The following is a 22,766-nucleotide window of genomic DNA, read 5'->3' as shown; positions in this document are numbered from 1 at the left end:
TTTTTTTAGGCATTTGGAGTTTTTATTTGTTTAGAAAATCTCCTGTTTTTGACAAGAGAATTAAGATAGGTCGGGGCACTAACATAGTGTGTGAGCAGTATTCTCTGCTCTTCAACTGATTTGCCTTGTTATTTGACCTCCATGCATCTTGTTTATCTTAAAAAGGGTTTTAATTTTGGACTCCTATAATTGAGTAATACTCATAATTAGTCTTTCATATTTTCAAATAATGACAAATTATTTTTAGTTAACTGTTCCTTAAAAATTCTCCCATATAAAAAGTAACATGTCCATTGACCAATGAATGGATGAAGAAAATGTGGTATTTCTATATGTACAATGAAATATTATTTAACCATAAAAAAGAAGGCAATCCTGTCACTTTTGACAACTTGGATGGACCTTGTATTCAATGAAATATAAAAAATAAGGAAATTTACAGCATCCCCTTTTTTTCCTGGAATTTGAATTTTCTTTCTACTTCCTCTATGGAATTCTATCTAATATATTTTAAAGCTTGAAAGTCTTCTATTGATCATTCTACAGCCCTTTTCTATAACAAAATATGTGTATAAATTAAACATCAAAACATTATTGTGACCACGAGGCTCTGAAGTTTTTGTTTTGTTTTGTTTGAGCAAGATTAGCCCTGAGCTAACATCTGCTTCCAACCCTCATCTTTTTGTTGAGGAAGACTGGCCCTGAGCTAACATGTGTCCCCATCTTCCTCTACTTTATATGTGGGGTGCCTGCCACAGTGTGGCTTACCAAGCGGTGCGTAGGTCTGCCCCTGGGATCCGAACCAGCGAACCCTGGGCTGCCGAAGCAGAACATGCAAACTTAATCGCTGCGCCACTGGGCCAGCCCCTTAAGTATTTATTTAAAAAACACTTTTTTTGTTGAATTGTGATTAAATTTTTACTAGTACGCAATTCATCAAAACAGTGTATTAAGCATAAATGTAAAAAATTATTATAAAAGCAGTCTCTAATGTAATGGATGGTGAGGGTGGCACACATGGGAATTCTTTAGGTTGCTTTGAAAAGGCAGGTTCACAAATCCATTGTTGGCGACCTGAAGGTGTGAAAGGAGCCCCAGCAGGAAGCCTTCACCACAGACAAGTCAGTTTCAGGAAAGAGTACAAATGGAATTTGAAGACCTAGAAATGGATTCATTTTCAGATGATCCTTACCTGCTGGTTTGCTTCCTTCCAGAAGTTCCCTATGCCCATTTGAAGACTCACACTTACACTATGGTTTGTAAGAAAGAAGTGCGTGACCTGGACCATGCAAAGTTATGTCCAGGAGGTAGATGTGGCAAAATATCAGAGACTTCTGGGGCTTGAGTAGTATAAAAAACACATAGCAACTGATAGAGTATAGTGGATGAGGGTGAGAAATTCAGATTTTGAACCTCTGTAACTAAGCAGGAAGAGGTTCTAATGCTTTGGCAAGGAAATACTGAGTTCATTTTTTTTTTTAATTGAGATATAATTGACATAGCATTATAAAGTTTCAGGTGTACAAGATAATGATTCAGTATTTGTATACATTGCAAAATGTTCACCACAAGAAGTCTAGTTAACATCCCTCACCACACATAGAAATTTTTTTTCTTGTGATGAGAACTTTTAAGATCTACTCTGTTAGCAACTTTCAAATGTACAATGCAGTATTGTTAACTCTAGTCGCCATGCTATACGTTACTTCCCCAGGACTTAGTTATGTTATAACGGAAGTTTGTACTTTTTGACTCCTTTCACCTGTTTCACCTACCCCCAACTCCCGCCTCTGGGAACCATTGATATGTTTTCTGTATCTATGAGCTTGTTTTTTGTTTTGTTTTTTTAGTCCACATGTAAGTGATATCATACAGTATTTATCTTTCTCTGTCTGACTTATGTCAGCATAATAACCTCAAGGTTCATCCAGGTTGTTGCACACAGTGGGCTTCCCTTCTTTTTTAATGGCTGAAGAGTATTTCACTGTGTGTGAGTGTGTATATATAAATATATATATACCACATCTTCTTTATCCATTCATCCATACTGAGTTCATTTTTAAACTACTTGTATATAATCAGTGATTGTAGAAAGTCATTCAGTAGCCTATTAAGGAGAAAATAAAACAAATGAGATATTTGCAATCTGGGTGTTTTTAGTTTTAATATGTTAAACCCCCAAGAGGTTGGATTTTCCTTTCTTCATTTCACTCAGCTGAAGACATGTCAGATGTTAATATTACTCAGGGCAACCTCTGTACTTGAGATAAATTTCTTCATCTGGAATGTGTTCTCCCACTTCTTGACACCATTTTTTCAGGGACACTCCTTTCAAAATAATTCCCAGTTCTTTCTAAATATCTCGTTTGAACTGTGCTCATTGAGTAATTCTATGGAGTGATTATTTAGAGTCCTGTGAGGATAGGACAAAAGAAATGATCGAAACATCATATAGAAAACAGTTGATGATTACCAGCACCCTCTATCCTGGTTCACTTCAGCTTATTACTAATTTTGTTAGATTCATCTTTGACATAGTTCTTTCTTTTCCTAGCTGTCTTCTATATTCCCAATCTCTCGCTAACTTTGAATATTAAAAAAGACAGAGTACTTGATTTGAAAGTCATTTTTCCACCTAAGGCAGAAGGAAATTCTTAACGTGTAGTATGGTACGTTATATATCTGTAATCATTTTTTTTAGAACCATGTTTATCCAGTTCTGGAGGCAGGTATACATAATGTATTGGTATATATTTATAATGCATTTGATCATTGGAAAGATGAAGTTCAAAGCCTGCTCTACCATCTTTTTAAAAAAATACTTTAATCTTATAAAAATGGCAAAATTTAAGATGTGAAAATACTTATACATCAAATGATTGCTTCTGTTGTCATTAGGCAGAACCTTGCAAGAAAGGTGCCTCAGATTTTTATATTTGTAGAGGCCACAGACTTTGACAGCAGGGAGGAAAATAAAAATCTACATTTTCCTCTTCAACTGAAGAAATCTACTTTAATTGCATCAAATTTTAACTTCCATTTGATTAAAAAATAACAAAACATTAGAAAAATAGCTCAAATCTTCTTAAAAAGTAAGTTTGGCTCACCAAATGGAAGTTTTTCTGGATCTTTCTTTACATGCTAAATGAGCATTCTGATCTTGGCACTTCAGAGCCACAGTGCTTAAAAAACCAGCAGGTTAGAATCTCAGAAAATATTCTGACAAGGTGTTCTTAGACAAGCTAGCTACTGTGCAGTAACTGGAAATGCTTTAATTTCACTTCCAATTAAAGAACTGAAAAGTGAAACCAGTTTTACCAAGTGAAAACAATTAAAGTGGAACAAGGTGGAAATATATATACCTGCTTATCAGTTTCTATTCAAAATCTATATTGTTCAGTAGCAAAAGACTGCAAAAGTCCTGTTAATCTATCATCTAATTTCAAGCAATGTAATGAGACACATTTAATTCATGCATTTGGAGACATTTGAAAAAAATCCACACATTTCTAATAAATTCCACATTAGGAGATCTTGCATACTACAAAATTTAAGTTGTCTGATACATTTTTTTAATGTCTTGTTTTGGAGAGACTACTCTCCACTGCTTCTTTTCAACCCTGGTTCCAGAAATTATTTATTGTTAACATCTTCGTGTGAATTAGTTTGTGTTGTTCCTCAAGAATGGTTTTAGGTTTAGGTAAGATCACAGATCCATCCACAGAAGGGATGCTCTTGTGAGACACACTTGATGGAGTAGTGTGTAGGGGAGGAAAAGATCTTTTCCTCTACCCACCTTAGATTCTCCAGGTGGGGTTCTGTACGTTAGACTGGCCAAAGACAAATTAACAAGAGAAAAACAGAAGTTTATTAATATGTGCATCGCACATGTACACATGGAAACACCCAGCAATGAGTAACCCAGAGGGATATTTAGCACTTGGGTTTGTATACCATCTTATGCTACAACAAAGGAAAAGGGATTTGGGGCTTCAAAGCAGGGGAGACAAGTTCTGAGAAGATGAGCAGAGAAAGTATGGTGAACAAGAATTGTTTAGGAACGTTTGTCATGTGGATTTAAGTCTTGCCTTTACCCTTGATAAGACTTGTTAAAAGCCCTCTTCTTCCTAATAAGAATTTCCATCTTAATGTCTTTTTTCCCCCTAAATTTACAAATGGAAATTTCCTTTATAGGTAGAAATTTCCTTTACAAAAGGAAAATGAGGGCCCTGTTTTTACAGCTTTTGCTGGGTCTGCTGGTTCTCAATGGCCTTTAGCTCAAAATAACCCATATGCCTAATAGGCATATTTGGGGGTGGCATATTCTGCTACCCTTCAAGTGTTGGGATGACTGTGTTTACATTCCAGCTCCACCATTGTGCCTTGGGCAAGGTGATTAATTTCTCTGAGTATTAGACTGAGTAAAACTACTACATCCTAGGTTTGTTCAGAAATTTAAATGAGATAATGAGTGTGATCAGCACAGTGTCTAGCACATAAGGATGTTAACTCCTATCATTATTTTTATTATTATTCCTACTGCTACTGCTGTACCACTAATAGTATTATGAGCTTTCTTCATTCTTCTAATAATCATTACAGTTAAATGACTGCTTATGGTTCCTGTTTTTAAGACTAAAAGTCTTAATGGACATCTAAGAATTCCTTTATATTACAATAAATTTGTGAGTGGGAAAAAAATTGCCCTTCCCTCTTTCCTTCTTTTACTTTCATTCTCCTTTTTTATGTTCTTTTTCAACAAAGAAATTTCTTTCCTGTCTGTCTACTCTTTCCACTGTGTCATCATAGCTCCAGGGACTACATTGCTCTAAAGGTAATGTCTTCTTCAGGAATGATTCTACGATGTTTTGCTGATTCTTATCTCTGATTCTTCTTTATTTGTGTTTTCATATTCAGATTTCTCTCCCCTGTTCTGCTAATGTGGAAGCATTATGAGCCCTTTGAGCATAAGTGTCTGGGTGATTTGGACCCTGCTACGTTGTGAAGAAATTGAGCTCACACCAAATGCTGCGCTGTCAAGAAATATTATTAGCTTAATATTTTGCCCTTTGAAAATCATTTCACTTTTTCTAAACCAACTAGATAGTAACAGATATAATTTTGTAATTTAATTGTTTCAAGATAATAGCAAGAGTAATGAATTTTTCTTTTAACAATAGCTATTTTAACCATGATCAGTTTTTCTCATTCTATTTTTCTGTTTTCCAAAATCTCAAAAGTGAATTTGTGTTACTTTTATAATAGAGAAAATGTTCATTTTTAAAAGAACAATGTGTTTTCATTATTTTATGTGCACTAATTACTTTATGCATCTTTTTTCTAAAAGTACGTAACAGGTTCAGCCTCATAAAATCTGTGAGCCCAACCCCTCAAATGAACACAATTCTGTCTTTAAATGATTTCAACAAAGAATGTTATAATTATTAGATTTCAGAAAAGTGTGAATAGGTAGAGAATCATTAAGTGGCCCCCTAGTGTACTTTTTATTTTCCCAAGTGTACTTTTAAATATAATTGATATTTTTAGACTAAAAAAAGCAGAACATATTTGACAGGTCACTGAATTATTTTACAAAATATACAGCCTTGAATCTCAAGGCACTGGGACATGTTATGTGTTACCTGTTGGAGTTTGCCTGGAAAACTTTTGTTTATCGTTCAAAATTGATCTCCATTTTGAGTGAAAGCTTCTGTTGCCAATATAACGGTTTATTTCTTCCTCTCATGTTCTATCTTTGTAATTGATACATACTTCTATTCCAGTGTTTATTGAAAATTGGTTAAGAAAAAGGACTTTGCAGTCTGACAGGCTTAGGTTCCAAATCCAGTTATTCTAGTACTCTTCCTTGTGGACATACATTTATTTTGAACATCTCCAAATGTTAGTTTTCTTCATCCATAAAATGACAGTGTGCCAGTAGGATGCATTAGGTTATGCTGTATAACAAATGATCTTGTAGGGGAGGAAGACATTTCCTCTACCCTCTCTGGGTTCATCTGGCCGGAGAACAAATTAAATTCACATGAGACAGAATAGCAAGAGAAAATTAGACAAAGCTTTATAACATGTATACATGGGAGAGGCTCAGGCAAGCTGAGCAACTTGCCAAAATGGCTGAAGCCCCCACCTTAAATACCATTATCCAGCTAAAGACAAAGGAGGATGTTGGGGGTGGGGGGAGTCAGTTACAGGAGGTTACCAGACAAGCACAGTAAACAAATGCAGATTTAAGTCCTTGCCTTTGGCATTGATTAAGAGTTTCTAGAGATAAGGTCATCCTCTTTCTTCTTCCTGGTACAGAAAGGGAGGTATCTTTACAGATGGAGATTTCCTTTACAATGTAAATGTCTCTTCCAAAGGGTAAATAAATTCTACTTTTCAGTTGCTTTCCTGTCTGCAAAGTAACCAGCCTCAAATAATCATCATGCCAAAGAGACATATCTTGGGGTGGCCAGTTCAAGGCCCTCACAATCTCAAAAATTTCAATGATGACAACAAACATGTAGTTTTTGCTAATGCTACATATCCATTATGGATTCACCAAAGCTCTGTTCAAGGTGTCTCCACTTCACAACTTAGACTGTAGAAGAGGGAGAAAGAGAGACATAAAGAACCACTGGCTTTTCTTAAAAAACAAAAGTCCAGGACCAGAGGGCTCCCCTGGTGAATTCTACCAAACAATCAAATAAGACTTACTACCTCTCCTTCTCAAACTCTTCTAAAAAGTTGAAGAGGAAGAGAAGCTTCCTAACTCATTCTACAAGGCTGGCATTACCCTGATACCAAAACTAGACAAGGACAACACAAAAAAAGAAAGTTACAAGCCAATACCACTGATGAATATCAATGCAAAAATCCTCAACACGACATTAGCAAATCGAATACAACAATACATTAAAAAGATCATACACCATGATCAAGTGGGATTTATCCCAGGGATGCAGGGATGGTTCAACATCCACAAATCAGTCAACGTAATATGCCACATTAACAAAACGAGGGATAAAAATCACATGATTACCTCAGTAGATGCAGAGAAAGCATTTAACAATATACAGCATCCATTTATGATAATAACTGAATAAAATGAGTATAGGAGGAAAGTACCTCAACATAATAAGGCCATATATGACAGACCAACAGCTAATATCATACTCAATGGTGAAAAACCAAAAGCTATGACTTTAAGAACAAGACCCGGACAAGGATGCCACTTTGGCCACTCTTGTTTAACATAGTATTGGAAGTCCTAGACAGAGCAATCAGGCAAGAAAAAGAAAAAAAAGGGATCCAAATTGGAAAGGAAGAAGTAAAACTCATGATTTGCATATGACATGATTTTATATATAGAAAACACTAAAGAATCCAAAAGACTATTAGAAATTATAAATGAATACGGTAAAGTTACAGGATATAAAATAAACATATAAAAATCAGCTGCGTTTCTATACGCTAACAACAAAATAGCACAAAGGAAAAATAAGAATATAGTCTCATTTTACAATCGCAACAAAAAGAATAAAATACCTAGGAGTAAATTTAACCAAAGAGGTGAAAGACCTGTGCACTGAAAACTGTAAAACATTCAAAGAAATCAAAGAAGACACAAAGCAATGGAAAGAGAACCACTGGCTTTAAAGCTTCTGCCCAGAAATAGTGCCTGTCATTTCTGCCCACATTTCATTGGCCATTGCAAGTCACACAGCTACTCCTGAGTTTAACTAGGAAGAGATTATAACACTCCCACAGGGAGGAAAACCAGAATATTTGGCAAATAGTTGTTCAGCCTACCACAGAAATAATAAAAATACCTACATCGTAGAGTGAGAGGTCAGATGAGATCAACATAAACTGCTCAGCAGAGTGCCTGACATAAGTCAGTGCTCCATCATCAAAGGAGGCAGTTATGTGTTTACATGTTTACACAGTTTAGAGGAGGTTATTGTCTTCTTTGTACCCCCAGTCCCAGAAACATAGTTTGTTGTTTAGTAAATACTTGCTTAGCCACATCATTTTACATACTAAACAACTCTACCTAGAGCAGTTAAATCACTAGAACATTCTTCCTACTGTATACCGCCTAACACATGAAGCAAAAGGTATCTAACGTTAGCCTCATTTTGGGTAATCAGACCATAAATAAATGGGAGTTAAATATTTTAAAATAAATCTTTAACATCTGCCTTTCCATTGGATTCTTTAATTATTTATATCATGTTTAAGAGAAGCCAATAGAATTGTCTGAGCTGAATGCTCAATCTAACTGGGCTGCATTTTCCCCATTAAATTGATCAGCTATGATTTGTTCTTTTAGTGTTTAGTAGACTCAGTCTTTTTTTTCCTAAATGGAAGAAAAGGCAATTATATGTATATTACACATTAGTGTTTTAACATGTACCTCTTTATATTATATAGTGTTTGAGTCACAACAGAGTTTACAGTTAGTCTTCCTCTTTATTTTATTTTAAAATTAATACAGTAAAATTGACTTTTTCATGTGTGTTCAGTTTTATGAATTTTAATGTTTGTATAGATTCATGTAACCATCACCACAATCAGGATACAAGAACTCCCTTTTGATGTCTTGGCCTTAGCAGAACAGGATAATAATTTAAAAATAAAACCAAACACTAATAATATCAGTTGAAAATAAATGTATGTAAAATTACAACTCTTAGCATTTTGACATTAGTATTAAGACGTATATTTTTATCTTTGCAATGCAAAGTCTGTTTATTCACTCTGACGCTAAGATGAAGTGGTAATGGTAAAGGAGCATTGAAGGCCATTTAACATTTCTGTGAAAGCTAATTAGAACGGACATTTTGTCTCAACTTATTTTAACACAAATATTGAAAACGTTAACTCTGCCGTTTAGAAGTGAATTTCCTGTTCTAATTAAGTTATAGATCAAATGTAAATTAGAATCTGTTCAGAGTACCTAATCCTTTCCATTTGGGACATAAGGATTGGAAATGTTCTCTTCTTATGCTCCCTCATTCACTTTCTGATGCTATTAATGATAATTTATTTTTAGATTGCTAAGAGTAAATGTAGGTGCTAGTAATTCACTTAGTAGCTGTTACAATGTCATTAATGAAGTAATGGATGAAATATGATGCTCATCTTATTTTATCTTGACTTATATGATTTGAGAGTGTTGAAAGTGACTCCAGAAATGGGTTGTCCTAGAACACAGGCATAGCTGTTTTGACCTTTGGCTAGAAGTCTTTGTAGGACTTACTCCAAAATAACCATGTTGATTAACTGATTGGGTCATTCAATCATTCATTTATTCAACTATAACTTAAGAAGTATTTAAGGACCAGGCATTGAGCAAGGAAATGTGGAGATAGAGATAAACAAGATATACCCTTGGGATAAAAGCATTGACAGGGAAATAAATGCTAATAGAAGTCTGTACAGTGTGCTCTGACATTGAGAGTAGAACTCCAACTACTTGGAAAAAGAGATATTGAAAAAAACCTGATATCACTACAACAAGGATGAACCTTGAAAACATTACACTAAGTGAAATAAGACAGATGCAAAAGAACAAATCTTGTATGAATAGGGGCGGAAAGATTTTTCTTCTGTCCTTCTAGGTCCTTTGGCTGGTCTAATAATCAAATTGACATGAGACACATTAACAGGAGAAAAACAAATTTAATTACATACATACTGGAGCCCCATAAAAATATGAGACCCAAGGGCAAGTTGGGCAGTTGAGGCTTGTATGCCATCTTGAACTAAGGAATGAGATAGGGGTCTGTGGCATCAAAGGGGAGTGGGATAATTCACAGGACACTAAGAAGGGCAGATGTTTAGTAATTAGATGTTTACTGTGCCATACAGATAAGTCATTCAGATAAAAATTATCTCTGGTAATAGCTCACTCTCTCTGAGCCAGGCCCCCTGTCTAAATTCTTTTAAGTAGTGTAGGGGAGGAAGACTTTTCCTCTACCTAATGTGGGTTCGTCTGGCCCGAGAATGAATTAAATTCACATGAGACAGAATAGCAAGAGAAAATTAAACAAAGCTTTATGAGGACCATGGCCCGGGGCCTTTCTTCCCAAAGGAAGAAAGGGCACCGAAGAAGTGGGGTGCACAGAGAGATTTTATACCCCCAAACAGGATGTTTCGCATATGATTGAAATGTCCCTCCCACAATAGTCACAAGATTGCCCTGTGGGCACAGTGCTTGATGGACACAGCAGGTAGTGGGTCTGCTATCTTGGAAGGCGTAGCAGGAGGCAAGTCTGTTGTCTCCAGCTGGGTGGTCACAGGTGAGCGCAGCAATTGGTTCCTAGCCTAAGGAAAGATGCTTAATCCTTAAAGAAATGCCAACATTGGGAGGGGGAGGGAAGTCAGTTACAGGAGGCTACCAGACAAGCACAATAAACAAATGCAGATTTAAGTCCTTGCCTTCCCCATTGCTTAAGAGTTTCTAGAGACAAGGTCATCTCCCCTTCTTCCTGGTCCAGAGGGAGATATCTTTTACAGATGGAGATTTCCTTCACAATGTAAATGTCTCTTACAAAGGGTAAGTAAATTCTGCTTTTCAGTTGCTTTCCTGTCTGCAAAGTAACAAGTCACAAATAATCATCATGCCAAAGAGACATATCTTGGGGTGGCCAAATCCAGGTCCCCACAGTAGTTAAGCGAGAGGTGAAAGTTTTTCTTGAGTCTGTTGGGTCTTAATTGACTTCAGCTCAAAGTAATCCACATGCTACAGTGGCACAGTTGGGGAGGCTTGTTCTGAACCACTTCATATGCTTTCACTTATATGAGGTACCTAGAATAGTCACATTAATAGAGACAGAAAATAAGATAATGGTTACCAACAGCTAGGGGGTGGGAGGCATAGGGAGTCATTGTTTAATGAACAGAGTTTCAGTTTGGGGTGATGAAAAAGTTCTGGAGATGGAGGGTGGTGGTGGTTGCACAACAGTGTGAATGTACTTAATGTCACTGAATTGTACACTCAAAAATAGTCAAAATGGGAAATTTTATGTTATGTATATTTTACCACAATAAAATAAAAAACAATAGGAGCCAAAAATATATATTATCATTTATAGCCACCCCCTATTCTTCTCTTTTTAAGCGAACCAGTTTTTTAAAGGAATTTTTTATAACATTCCCCTCTATCTTTTGCATCTAATTTTTCCTGATAAGATCTTATATGTAACAGCTAAGCTCTATGAAATTTATTCCATTAGATTATTTGTGTTGTTAAAGTCTATACATATGGATGAAACTTACTTTACTATCTTAATTGAGCTAATAATATTCAGAACATTTGGAATAGTTTTGCATGAAATGATGTATTTAATAAATTCTGAATTCCTGTTTTTTTAATTGAAAAGATTGCCTACATGCTTGAACATGGATGACTCTTGAAAACATTATGAGTGAAAGAAGCCAGTCACAAAAGACCATATATTGTATGATTCTATTTATATGAAATGTCAATAATAGGCAAATTTATAGAGATGGAAAGTAGACTAGTGGTTGTTTAGGGCTGGAGGAAGGGAGTTGTGGAATTGGGAAAATGGGAAGAGACTGCTAGTGGGCATAGAGTTTGTTTTAGGGGTTATACAAATATTCTAAAATTAGATTGTGGTAATGGTTGCACAACCCTTTGGATATACTAAAAAAACATTTAATTGCATACTTTTTATGGGTAAATTGTATGGTATGTGAATTATATCTCAAAAGAACTATTTTTTAAATACTTAAAGATAATGATATACTTTCTCTTTTCTTGAAGTATTTTCTTGCTTTATCATATATCTTAGGTTACTTGAAAACAAAGCAATGTAAAGTTTAGCGTTTTAAATATGCATATACTTCCTAGCAAAGCTACAATCTGAGAGGGCTTTCTGACTGATAACTATCAATGTGAATGTAAATACATCTGAACACACTCATTAATATATTTTCGTATACTCTCACACAGAGAAGGACTTTGTTAAGCTAGTAGTATATGTATTTAAACTCAGGTAGAATATGATTATTAATTTGATGACTTCAGGGTAATAAAAATGAAACAATTCTTTTAAAAATGTACTTATACATAGGATTGCTTTTAAAGATTATACCTGTTTTCATTCAATTCATTATTTTTTCTTTGCTTTTTAGGTTCATAAAAAAATTACAAACATTGAGGTGATTATCAGTTTGTAATAGGAGAGCTCCATGTAAAAGCACCAGATAGAAATACTGTTTTGTTGATCTGGTTAGCCGTTCTCTGGTCCCTGCCTGTACAATAGTCACCATCTCTATTTTATTTTTATACCTATGTTTTAAGCAGCCTTGATCAACCCTTAAATTATAAATTACCGTATATTAAAATAGCTGCCATTTCCATGCTGCTTGCTACCAGAGCTCTCCAACACACACACACACACCCTTGTTTGCGCACATGCCCTCTAGCATTCTTGCCTGTGTACTCAGACACTCTCACCCAGCTCAGAGCACAGGGTTGCTCGTGACTGCCATTTTTCTATTACCCACATTTTGAACTAAGTACTCCTTTTTCCTTTGGTTAACCTGGACCTTGCACATTGTTTGTAAATTACTTCTATAAAAAAAGTACATTGTGATTCCAATCTAAAGCTCCGACAGACTTTTAGAAACATAACCCATGGTGGGGCAACCTATAAAGTATCTAAGTTTTCCTTATGTATATATTTACCTGTGTATTCACATGTAATTTTTCACTTGTTCCAGAAATGAAGGCAGGCTGATTATATGCTTGTTTACCTGCTTGGCTATGCACTTGATTACCTGCTTTAGCCAAACTGAACTCTTATTAATTGAAAATTTGTCTTCCTATCAAATAGCAATTATATTCTCTATCCCTTTCTGTGTATATTGATGTGGTTTTAACCCACATCTATATTTATGTGTTTGGTGGCATACTCACCACAGTGCTATAGCCATTGCAGAGATCCAGGGAGAGGAGGAAAACATAATCTCTGCTGTTGTAGAGCTTCCGTTTTGGAGATCCATTATCATATTGCAAGACAAAACCAAGAAACACTTTGGTTAACACCAAGAACAGGTTGCTGAGAAATCATAGAGAAGAAAGTGATCTCTTGCACCAGAGAACCTGTTAACTATAAGCTAAACCTTAAAAATAAGAGAAGAATTTTGAAAGGTGAAGAGACCAAAGGTTATCCTTAACCAAGAGTGCTGAATAAGAGGAGGGACAGAAGGAAAAACAGAATAAAAAATATGTACTTAGTCTCTTTGGGATACATTAATTTATGTTGTCATGATTCTTTTAGTAGGAGAAATAGGGATGTTAATTAAGAGGCAAGTTTATTTTTATTTTGTGTTCTGGTGCTTACCGTTATAAGGTTACAAAGTCTGTAGCATGAAGATAAAAGTAATTACTAGTGGGAAGTCTCATTTTGAGAGCCAAAGGGGAAAAACCACCAATTTATCCTACTTGTTTGCTATTAACGTTTTAATTTGTAAATTGTCGAGGCTTCATCTAGTGCAGTATCCTGTTTATTGTAGGAGGAGGCCACCCTGAGTGTTTCCAAGAGAAACTGTACTACCCTTGCTGGCCTGGGTCATGTTTGCTGGGACCCCCTTTCAAATGTATTTTATGTAAATCACTAGAAGTTCTCTCTCCTTCACTTACTAGTTAAGGGAATCAACTTATTGAGAAGCTGTTCTGTTTATTGATAGGTTCCCATTAATCTGTGTGAAAATGTGTTACCATGAACTATAAATACTCTCCAAGGAAGAAGAAGAATATTAGATAATTTCTGTAAGCACATATTGGATTATCTTATTTTATTTTCACAATAGCCCAGTAGCCCTGAGTGGTGGGTATTACCACTATCTCCACTTTACAGATGAGAAAACCAAGGCACAGAGATTGAGAGTGAAATTTCGTTTCACAAATTGTATATGTTAAGGTGTCATGTTTTACCAGAGCAGAGATGTTGAAAGTGAGCTGAAGCTGAGAGTCCTCCCCTTTAGAAAACAAAGGTTTTTGTACAATTATTTTTCTTACACTGTTTAGGAATCTTGATGTTCAGTTATAGAAAACCTGAAAGGCAGAATCAGAGCAGAAAGCCGACATATTTACAATGGGGGTCGTAGTGGTGCCCTGCCTCACACAGCCTTATCCACAGTATGTGTTCAGTATGGATGGGAAGAGCCTACTGACTAAGTACCCAGCCAAGAAATGTAACAGTTTTGTGAAGGGACTCTTCAGGTAATGTGTTAACCAGCTATATTTCTGCTAAATAAGAAATTCTTCAACTTCAGTTCCAATTTAGTAATCTATACATAACTATATATATATACCTGTTAATTCCTGGCAGAGAAGGTAGATAAAGGATATCCATGAATATTGGATATTTGGTTAAGTGAATTTTGTAGTCAAAAGAATTTTTTAAAACAAGCTGTTACTGAGAGGATGACTGATTTGAGTTAATCACTCTTTTCTTCCACTTTGGTAAAAATGCTGTGTTCACAGTCAGTGGAAAGAAAATGGCGAAACAAAGGACGTGGTTGATACATATGCATGACTGACCCCTGAATAACTAAGAGGTGACTATACAGAATTAGCTGGTTCTCTGAGCCTGTGAGATCCCTCAAAATATTGTTCTAAGGATGAAATGAGATAACAGATGTGAAAGTGCACTACTTTGAAAACTAAAAATCACTGGACACATGCAAGTTATTAAAAAGCAGCTCCTTTCTTGACATTTTTTTCTCTAATAGACTCTTTGCCTTCCCTCCCTCCCTCTCTCTCTCATTCTCTCGTTCTCTAATTTATGAGCCCACAGCCTTGCAGCAATGGAGAAGGGCTAAATTACTCAATTTTCTTATTGCTTGCGTAAATAGTTGTTACCACAGCTTTCCTTTTATCACTCTTTTCCTACCCTCTTTGTATTCTTGGAAGAATTTTAAAACAATCTCTGGGTTTCCTAATTTGTTTAATTCAACTTGGCTCTCTTTAGCTTTGCAAGGCAGATTCTTCTTCCTGTTCTTCTCTTGTTTTTCTTCTTTCAAACTCTGCATCTTAAAGGTAAATGTCAGTAGGTGACCAGTGGTGAACTGGTTGGCTTCACTGTCTCTTACTGTGCCCTTTGCCTAGTAGCTACTCAAAAAAGCTAGTGTTCATTAACTAGCTGAAAAACAAACAGGTGAGTTATAGATTGCTTTTTTCCTCCTTCAGTATAAAAATAAAAAGAGTTGACCTGCCCTAAATTTAGAACCTTTATTCAAGTACATCAGATTATACGACCTCAACTGTTTGCCTTAAGTATTGCTATTTTTCCTGCTGTTGTAACAAGGCAGAATATAAAACTTCTTTGAGGCAAGGGAGGAATGGTGTTTATATTGAACTACTCAAGATCTTTTACTCTCTGTAGGAATTACTGAGTTTATCTCTGTTTTGTCACCTTAGAGAGACGATGAACAGGAGGAAATAACTCATACGTAGAATCGTATAAAAGTAATATTAAATTCCCAGATGTCATCATAGCGTACTGCCAATTGACATTCACTTTAAGAGCCTAGATGATTGGTCTGTTTTCAGTGATGTTTATTTTCTTGCACTTGTGAGTGTTGATCTTAGGGAAACCATTCCCCAATTTGTTAAAATGATTAATGTTTTCTCCCTCTATTTTTTAAAGGAAATGGCAAAAATCCTTAATCATCCCAGAGTCTATGCTTTTCTGCACATACCAGTCCAGTCGGCCTCTGACACTGTGCTCATGGAAATGAAAAGAGAATACTGTGTGGCTGACTTCAAAAGAGTAGTGGATTTTCTGAAAGAGAAGTAAGTCTGTTAATACTTAAGAAAATAATCATTTCTTTTTTCTTTCAAAAGCATGTGGCAAAAATGCACTTATTGTAGCCACAATTAAAGGTACCAGAGAGAAGGCGAGACTTTCGAAGTTTTCAAAGCTTTTAAGTTTCCTTAGGCACCCTTGATGTGGTTTCTTCTTTCTCCTCAGTTTATATCCACCTTCCATCTGTGCCTGACACACCATTAACTTGTGTAAGGTTGTCAGTCTTTCTAAGGTAACATGCATTGTGATCATTTTTATACCTGACCTCGTAGATGAAAACTGCATAGCTTTGCTCTGCTTAAATCTCCTTTCATGCGGCTTTTTGAAGTTGTGAGCTGTTTTTGACGTGGAGGTACACTAAATCATGTAACTATAAAATAGATAATTTTCCACTAAATAGCATCTTTTGAAGAGTATCTGGAATGTGTTTGCTTTTACACACTTCTCCCTGTAGTTTACTTGAAGAATTGTGATTTATAAAGAGATTTGGAGATTCTATTTTTTAAAGGTTAAATTGCTTTTGACCAAAATTAAGGCATATTTACACAATCTCCGACATGAATGATCATTTTGTTGCCACAGAAAACACTTGCAGCCCATAATTATATTCTTCAAAATCCCACTTCTCATCATCACCAAACATGGAATGCCTTCTGTGATTATACAAGGCAGGAAATAGTAGTGCTGGCCAAAGCCGTGCAGAACTGTCTCAAGTTGAGGGCAGTGTTCTCCCCTTTGGGGATATGTCATTTATCTTGGCATATTTGTGGCATGGGTCTTCCTACTTTCCATTAATTTTTTTCCATAATTTGTTCCTCTGTTGTTTTTCTTAATTAAGATACAACTTTTTATTTCCATCTTCTTGTTTATAATTATGTACCTTTGTACCATGTTGAAGTACTACATGGATATGATTGCTTTATACAAATTGTAAGCAATTATTTTTTCCACCTTCAGTTAGTCACTTATCCTGAATACATACAAATCTTTTAAGATCTTTTTCCTCCATTTACTTTCTCCTTTCTAGGCGTTTCTTGATTATCCTAACCGCCAGAAATAAAGACACTTAGTGTGCATTTGAACAATTACAGCTAATTGTTCGAATATTCAAATCAGTGAATAGAATGTATATTTATTCTAGGATTTCATAATTACAATCAATAAGTATATACAGCCTTCAAAGTAGAAAACAGAATAATGACAGATCTCTACCATGTCTGATACTTTCTGATCTTGAACAGAACTGAGGTCAAGGCTAAACAATAAGCATTTTTATGTTAGATGCCTGTTGTTGACCTGTATCCCTCCTTTGCATTTATTCTGGCTTATTGTAGGTAGACTTGTCTCATGAAAGAGTCCTTTTGGGCACGCTGGCATTGGTGAATGGAATGTTTTCGAAATTGCAAATAAATTGTTGCACCTGTGAAATTTCTTGCCTCCTGCTTACTAGAGCAGTAGCAAATAATGCACACAATTCATACCTGTTGCACAAGATTTTGCCAAGTATAGACATGCATCCTGTTGTGCAGAATAGACTAGAACACTTTCCAAATAGTCTGTTGCACTAATATGATTCAGTGAGGTTAAGGAATCAACACCTTTCTTTTACCTTCTTTTGGGTGAGTGCTGACTCAGTTGTTTGCAGAATTACTGTGGCTACTCACCTGGGCAACAATTTCGCAGCAAGTTCTAGCCTTTTAAGTTGCTCCAAAGATGGATCTTTTAAATCTGTTGCATCTTGAACAGTTTCAACAGCATCCATGAGCTGTAAAAAAATAAAAGATGATCACATCAAAGTATTAGAAAATAGTCTCTTGCCTTTATTCATGGGCTAAGCTCATTGTCCTTTCTTTGGATTCTGAGTTACCCTGAGGCATCTGTGTAGCTTTTCTAGAACTATTCAAACTGGCTGGAAGACCCCAGAACCAAGTACTCTATGCAAGGATTTCCAGTATTTCCAGCACTGGAAATATCAGAAATCACTGGAGAGGATTTTGGAGATGCCTGGAGAAGACACCCCATCCTATACCCATCCATCCACAATTTCAGTTTCAAGTGCTGTGAATCGCTGGAATTGTAGAATGTGAGGCTAGCCATTTAGCATCTCCAGGAGATTTTTTATTACCTCTGTATTGTGTATATGCAGTGAAGGCAGACAATTTCACACTTAGATTATAACCTGATACCTTATAAGATGTATTGAAACACCATAGAAGGTGGCCAATATGATATGCCTGATCTATAGAATAGATGACTGAGCAAAAGTACCAGTACCCTTTGGAAAAAAATAAGAAATCAGATTATCACTACTAACATGGTGATCCTTACATAGTTTTAAACACTTCGTCAGAACCATAGGGTTGTGTATTTCGTCCAGTCCATCCTGTTGCTTGTGAAGAATAGTGCAGCCTCGCTCCTGTTAAGACAATATAATCCATCTTTGCTCTTTGTGAAAAAGTTTTGCTGTCCTCTTGGCGGAGTCCATTCGTCCAATCAACAGTTCTCAACTATGATGGATATTTAGAAATAAATGAAATATTTTAAGCAGACTTCTGCTCTAATATTTTGCTTATTTTTCATGATGAAAACCAGAATAACCTTATGCCAAACAGATTAGTGGTTAGCAGAAACACTACAGTTTCAGGGGTTTCTGTAGACCCACTAGTTTGGATAACTGATCCAGCACAAAATTGTTTTGTCCGGTGTTTATTAAAATTCAATACAATGTTGTCATCCTTAGAATAAGGGTCTAATACTGTCACGTTGCCCTGTTGTGTGCCTAACACCCATTCATAAAATGGCCCTGATTTACAGTGGTGTGTTTGGTGCTTTCTTCTTCTGTCTGCTTTTTAGCTCCTGTGTAAATGTGGCCCTTTTCATTTGCATCTTGTTTTCTCTAAAGCCTTAGAAGACTTTGTTGTAATGAGCCTTTAACAAATGAAAGTCTCGTTTATTTTTTCCTCCATCAATGTGAGGCTTCTCAAATATTCATATTATGAATTAGGGACAAGGCATTTCCTAATCTGTTTCCTCAAAAAATCCAATCTTTAAAACAACCTACAGCATTTAAGACTCAAATTTAAACCATGGGAGTTGACCTGAAGCTGCAGGTTTTTAAACTACTAATTCAGCGCTATTTGTGGTGCCATGTTTCTCAAACAGTGGAGGTGAAATCTTCTTAATTAATTTTTTTTACAGTTGAAATTGGCCCATGTTTTAGCTGGGAGCAATAGAAGTTTACATATGAGCCAACTTGAAGCTGATTCATTATTCTTTCAGTTGTTTGAAAGTTGGCAGCTATTATCATAACAGCAGCTGGATTGAAGATAACCTAGTAGTGTTGGCACATGTTGAGGCATATGGGAATTTATTAAATCATGCAACCTTTGCAAAGAAAAGTGTCTAAATTACTTAATATACTAATTTAAAACAGCTGGTCATGGGCAGACAATCATATGACTTAAATTATTCCATTCAGATTTATTAATCCAGTTGGAAAATTAACTAAGCAATCTGATGTTTTTATCTAAATGGATAAGATGATTTCCTGAAATGTGTGTGGGATTTGTAGAGATATGGGAGAAAACTATATCGAACAAAGCAAGAGGTGTAATTCTGGTTTTAGGGAGATTTGTGTTTTTGTGATTTTTAATAAATGCTTCATAAATTTTATCACTTTCATTAATTGTCACTTAACTTGCTTCTCCCTTATGTTTTTAACATATTCCTGGGGGAAAAATAGTACAGAACCTAAATCATTCGTTTTAATTTTTTTGTATAATTTTAAGAGAGATACTTCTCAATGAGAGGCTTTTTCACTTTGATGTGTTGGGGATGATATAATAAGGGTTCCCAAGGCCTTAGGACCTTAGACATAAACTTTAACTGGGTCCCCCTCATTTGAGCAGCATTCAGTTTACACAGTCACTCCCCAACATAAACCGTATATTCACATATATTCAAAAAATGACAACATGCAGACTTCTCTCAATCATATGTCCTAATGCTAAGTAAAAGAATCTCTGAGTCCTCAAATTCACACATGAAAGTATGAAAGAAATATGTAAGAATGTCCCATTGATAGGAACATTTTTTTTTATTAAGGTTATGAAAGTTAACATCCTTGTGAAATTACAGTTGTACATCATTATTAGCCATGTTGTAGGTACACCACTTTACCCCTAGTGCCCTCCCCCCACCCCCCTTTCCCCTGGCAACCACTGATCAGTTCTCTTTGTCCATATGTTAACTACCACCTATGAGTGGAGTCATACAGAGTTCGTCTTTCTCTGTCTGGCTTATTTCATTCAACATAATACTCTCAAGGTCTATCCATGTTGTTGTGAATGGGACGACTTTGTTCTTTTTTATGGCTGAGTAGTATTCCATTGTATATATATACTACATCTTCTTTATCCAATCATCAGTTGCTGGGCACTTAGGTTGGTTCCATGACTTGGCTATTGTGAATAATGCTGCGATGAACATAGGGGTGCATGGAACTTTTGGAACTGCTGATTTCAGGTTCTTAGGGTAGATACCCAGTAGTGGGATGGCTGGGTCATAAGGTATTTCTATTCTTAACTTTTTGAAGAATTTCCATACTGTTTTCCATAGTGGCTGCACCAGTTTGCATTCCCACCAACAGCATATGAGGGTTCCCTTTTCTCCACAGCCTCTCCAACATTCGTCACTCTTGGTTTTGGATATTTTTGCCATTCTCACAGGTGTAAGGTGATATCTTAGTGTAGTTTTGATTTGCATTTCCCTGATGATTAGTGATGATGAGCATCTTTTCATGTGTTTATTGGCCATCCGTATATCTTCTTTGGAGAAATGTGTGTTCATGTCCCCTGCCCATTTTGTAATTGGGTTGTTTGATTTTTTATTGTTGAGTTGTGTGAGTTCTTTGTATATTATGGAGATTAACCCTTTGTCGGATAAATAACTTGTGAATATTTTTTCCCAATTAGTGGGCTGTTTTTTTGTTTCAATCCTCTTTTCCCTTGCCTTGAAGAAGCTCTTTAGCCTGATGAAGTCCCATTTGTTTATTCTTTCTATTGTTTCCCTCATGTGGGGGGTTATGGTGTCCAAAAAGATTTCTTTTGAAGCTGATGTCAAAGAGTGTACTGCCGATATTCTCTTCTAGAAGACTTATTGTTTCAGGCCTAATCTTTAGGTCTTTGATCCATTTTGAGTTTATTTTAGTAAATGGTGAAAAAGAATGGTTCATTTTCATTCTTTTATGTGTGGCTGTCCAGTTTTCCCAGCACCATTTGTTGAAGAGACTTTCTTTCCTCCATTGTAGGCCCTCAGCACCTTTGTCAAAGATTAGCTGTCCATAGATGTGTGGTTTTATCTCTGGGCTTTCAATTCTGTTCCATTGATCTGTGCATCTGTTTTTGTACCAGTACCATGCTGTTTTGATTACTGTAGCTTTGTAGTATGTTTTGAAGTCAGGGATTGTGATGCCTACAGCTTTGTTCTTCTTTCTCAGGATTGCTTTAGCAATTCGGGGTCTTTTGTTGCCCCATATGAATTTTAGGATTCTTTGTTCCTTTTCTGTAAAGAATGACATTGGAACTCTGATTGGGATAGCGTTGAATCTGTAGATTGCTTTAGGTAGTATGGACATTTTTTACTATGTTTATTCTTCCAATCCATGTGCATGGAATGTCTTTCCATCTCTTTATGTCGTTGTCGATTTCTTTCAAGAAGGTCTTGTAGTTTTCGTTGTATAGATCTTTCACTTCCTTGGTTAAATTCATCCCAAGGTCTTTTATTCTTTTTGTTGCGATCGTGATTGGGATTGAGTTCTTGAGACCTTTTTCTGTTAGTTCATTGTTAGCATATAGAAATGCTACTGATTTATGTATGTTTATTTTATACCCTGCAACTTTGCTGTAGCTGTTGATTGTTTCTAATAGTTTTTCTATGGATTCTTTGGGGTTTTCTATATATAAGATCATGTCATCTGCAAACAGCGAGAGTTTTACTTCTTCATTGCCTATTTGGATTCCTTTTCTTTCTTTTTCCTGCCAAATAGCTCTGGCCAAAACCTCCAGTACTATGTTGAATAAGAGTGGTGAACGTGGGCACCCTTGTCTTGTTCCTGTTCTGAGAGGGATGGGTTTCAGTTTTTGTCCGTTGAGTATGATGTTGGCTGTGGGTTTGTCATATATGGCCTTTATTATGTTGAGGTACTTTCCTTCTATACCTATTTTATTGAGGGTTTTTATCATAAATGGATGTTGGATCTTGTCGAATACTTTCTCTGCATCTATTGAGATGATCATGTGGTTTTTGTTTCTCGTTTTGTTAATGCAGTGAATCACATTGATTGACTTGCAGATGTTGAACCATCCCTGTGTCCCTGGTATAAATCCCACTTGATCATGGTGTATAATCTTTTTGATGTATTGCTGTATTCAGTTTGCCAAAATTTTGTTGAGGATTTTTGCATCTATGTTCATCAGTGATATTGGCCTGTAGTTTTCCTTCTTTGTGTTGTCCTTGTCAGGTTTGGGGATCAGGGTGATGTTGGCTTCGTAGAATGTATTAGGGAGTGCTCCATCTTCCTCAATTTTCTGGAATAGTTTGAGAAGGATAGGTATTAAATCTTCTTTGAATGTTTGGTAGAATTCTCCAGAGAAGCCATCTGGTCCTGGACTCTTATTTTTGGGGAGGTTTTTGATTACTGTTTCTATTTCTTTACTTGTGATTGGTCTATTCAGATTCTCCATTTCTTCCTGATTCAGTGTGGGTAGGTTGTATGAGTCTAGGAATTTATCTATTTCTTCTAGGTTGTTCAATTTGTTGGCATATAGTTTTTCATAGTATTCTCTTACGATCCTTTGTATTTCTTCGGTATCTGTTGTGATTTCTCCTCTCTCGTTTCTAATTTTATTTATTTGAGAC

At 35.9% G+C, this 22,766-nt stretch overlaps 1 protein-coding gene across 10 annotated transcripts in view; it reads left to right on the top strand.

Annotated features, from left to right (window-relative positions):
- Positions 1 to 22,766, top strand: part of CDKAL1 (CDK5 regulatory subunit associated protein 1 like 1) — a 611,046-nt gene that overhangs the window by 371,549 nt on the left and 216,731 nt on the right. For all 10 annotated transcript variants that reach the window (XM_046640830.1, XM_046640826.1, XM_046640831.1 and 7 more), the window contains exon 11: positions 15,690 to 15,835. In XM_046640830.1, the coding sequence (XP_046496786.1) occupies positions 15,690 to 15,835 (146 nt within the window). The remainder of the gene's footprint in view (positions 1 to 15,689; positions 15,836 to 22,766) is intronic.

The sequence above is a fragment of the Equus quagga genome, chromosome 15 (genome assembly GCF_021613505.1).
Source record: "Equus quagga isolate Etosha38 chromosome 15, UCLA_HA_Equagga_1.0, whole genome shotgun sequence".
NCBI classification, from domain to species: Eukaryota; Metazoa; Chordata; class Mammalia; order Perissodactyla; family Equidae; genus Equus; species Equus quagga.
This window is presented reverse-complemented; position numbering and strand designations above follow the sequence as displayed.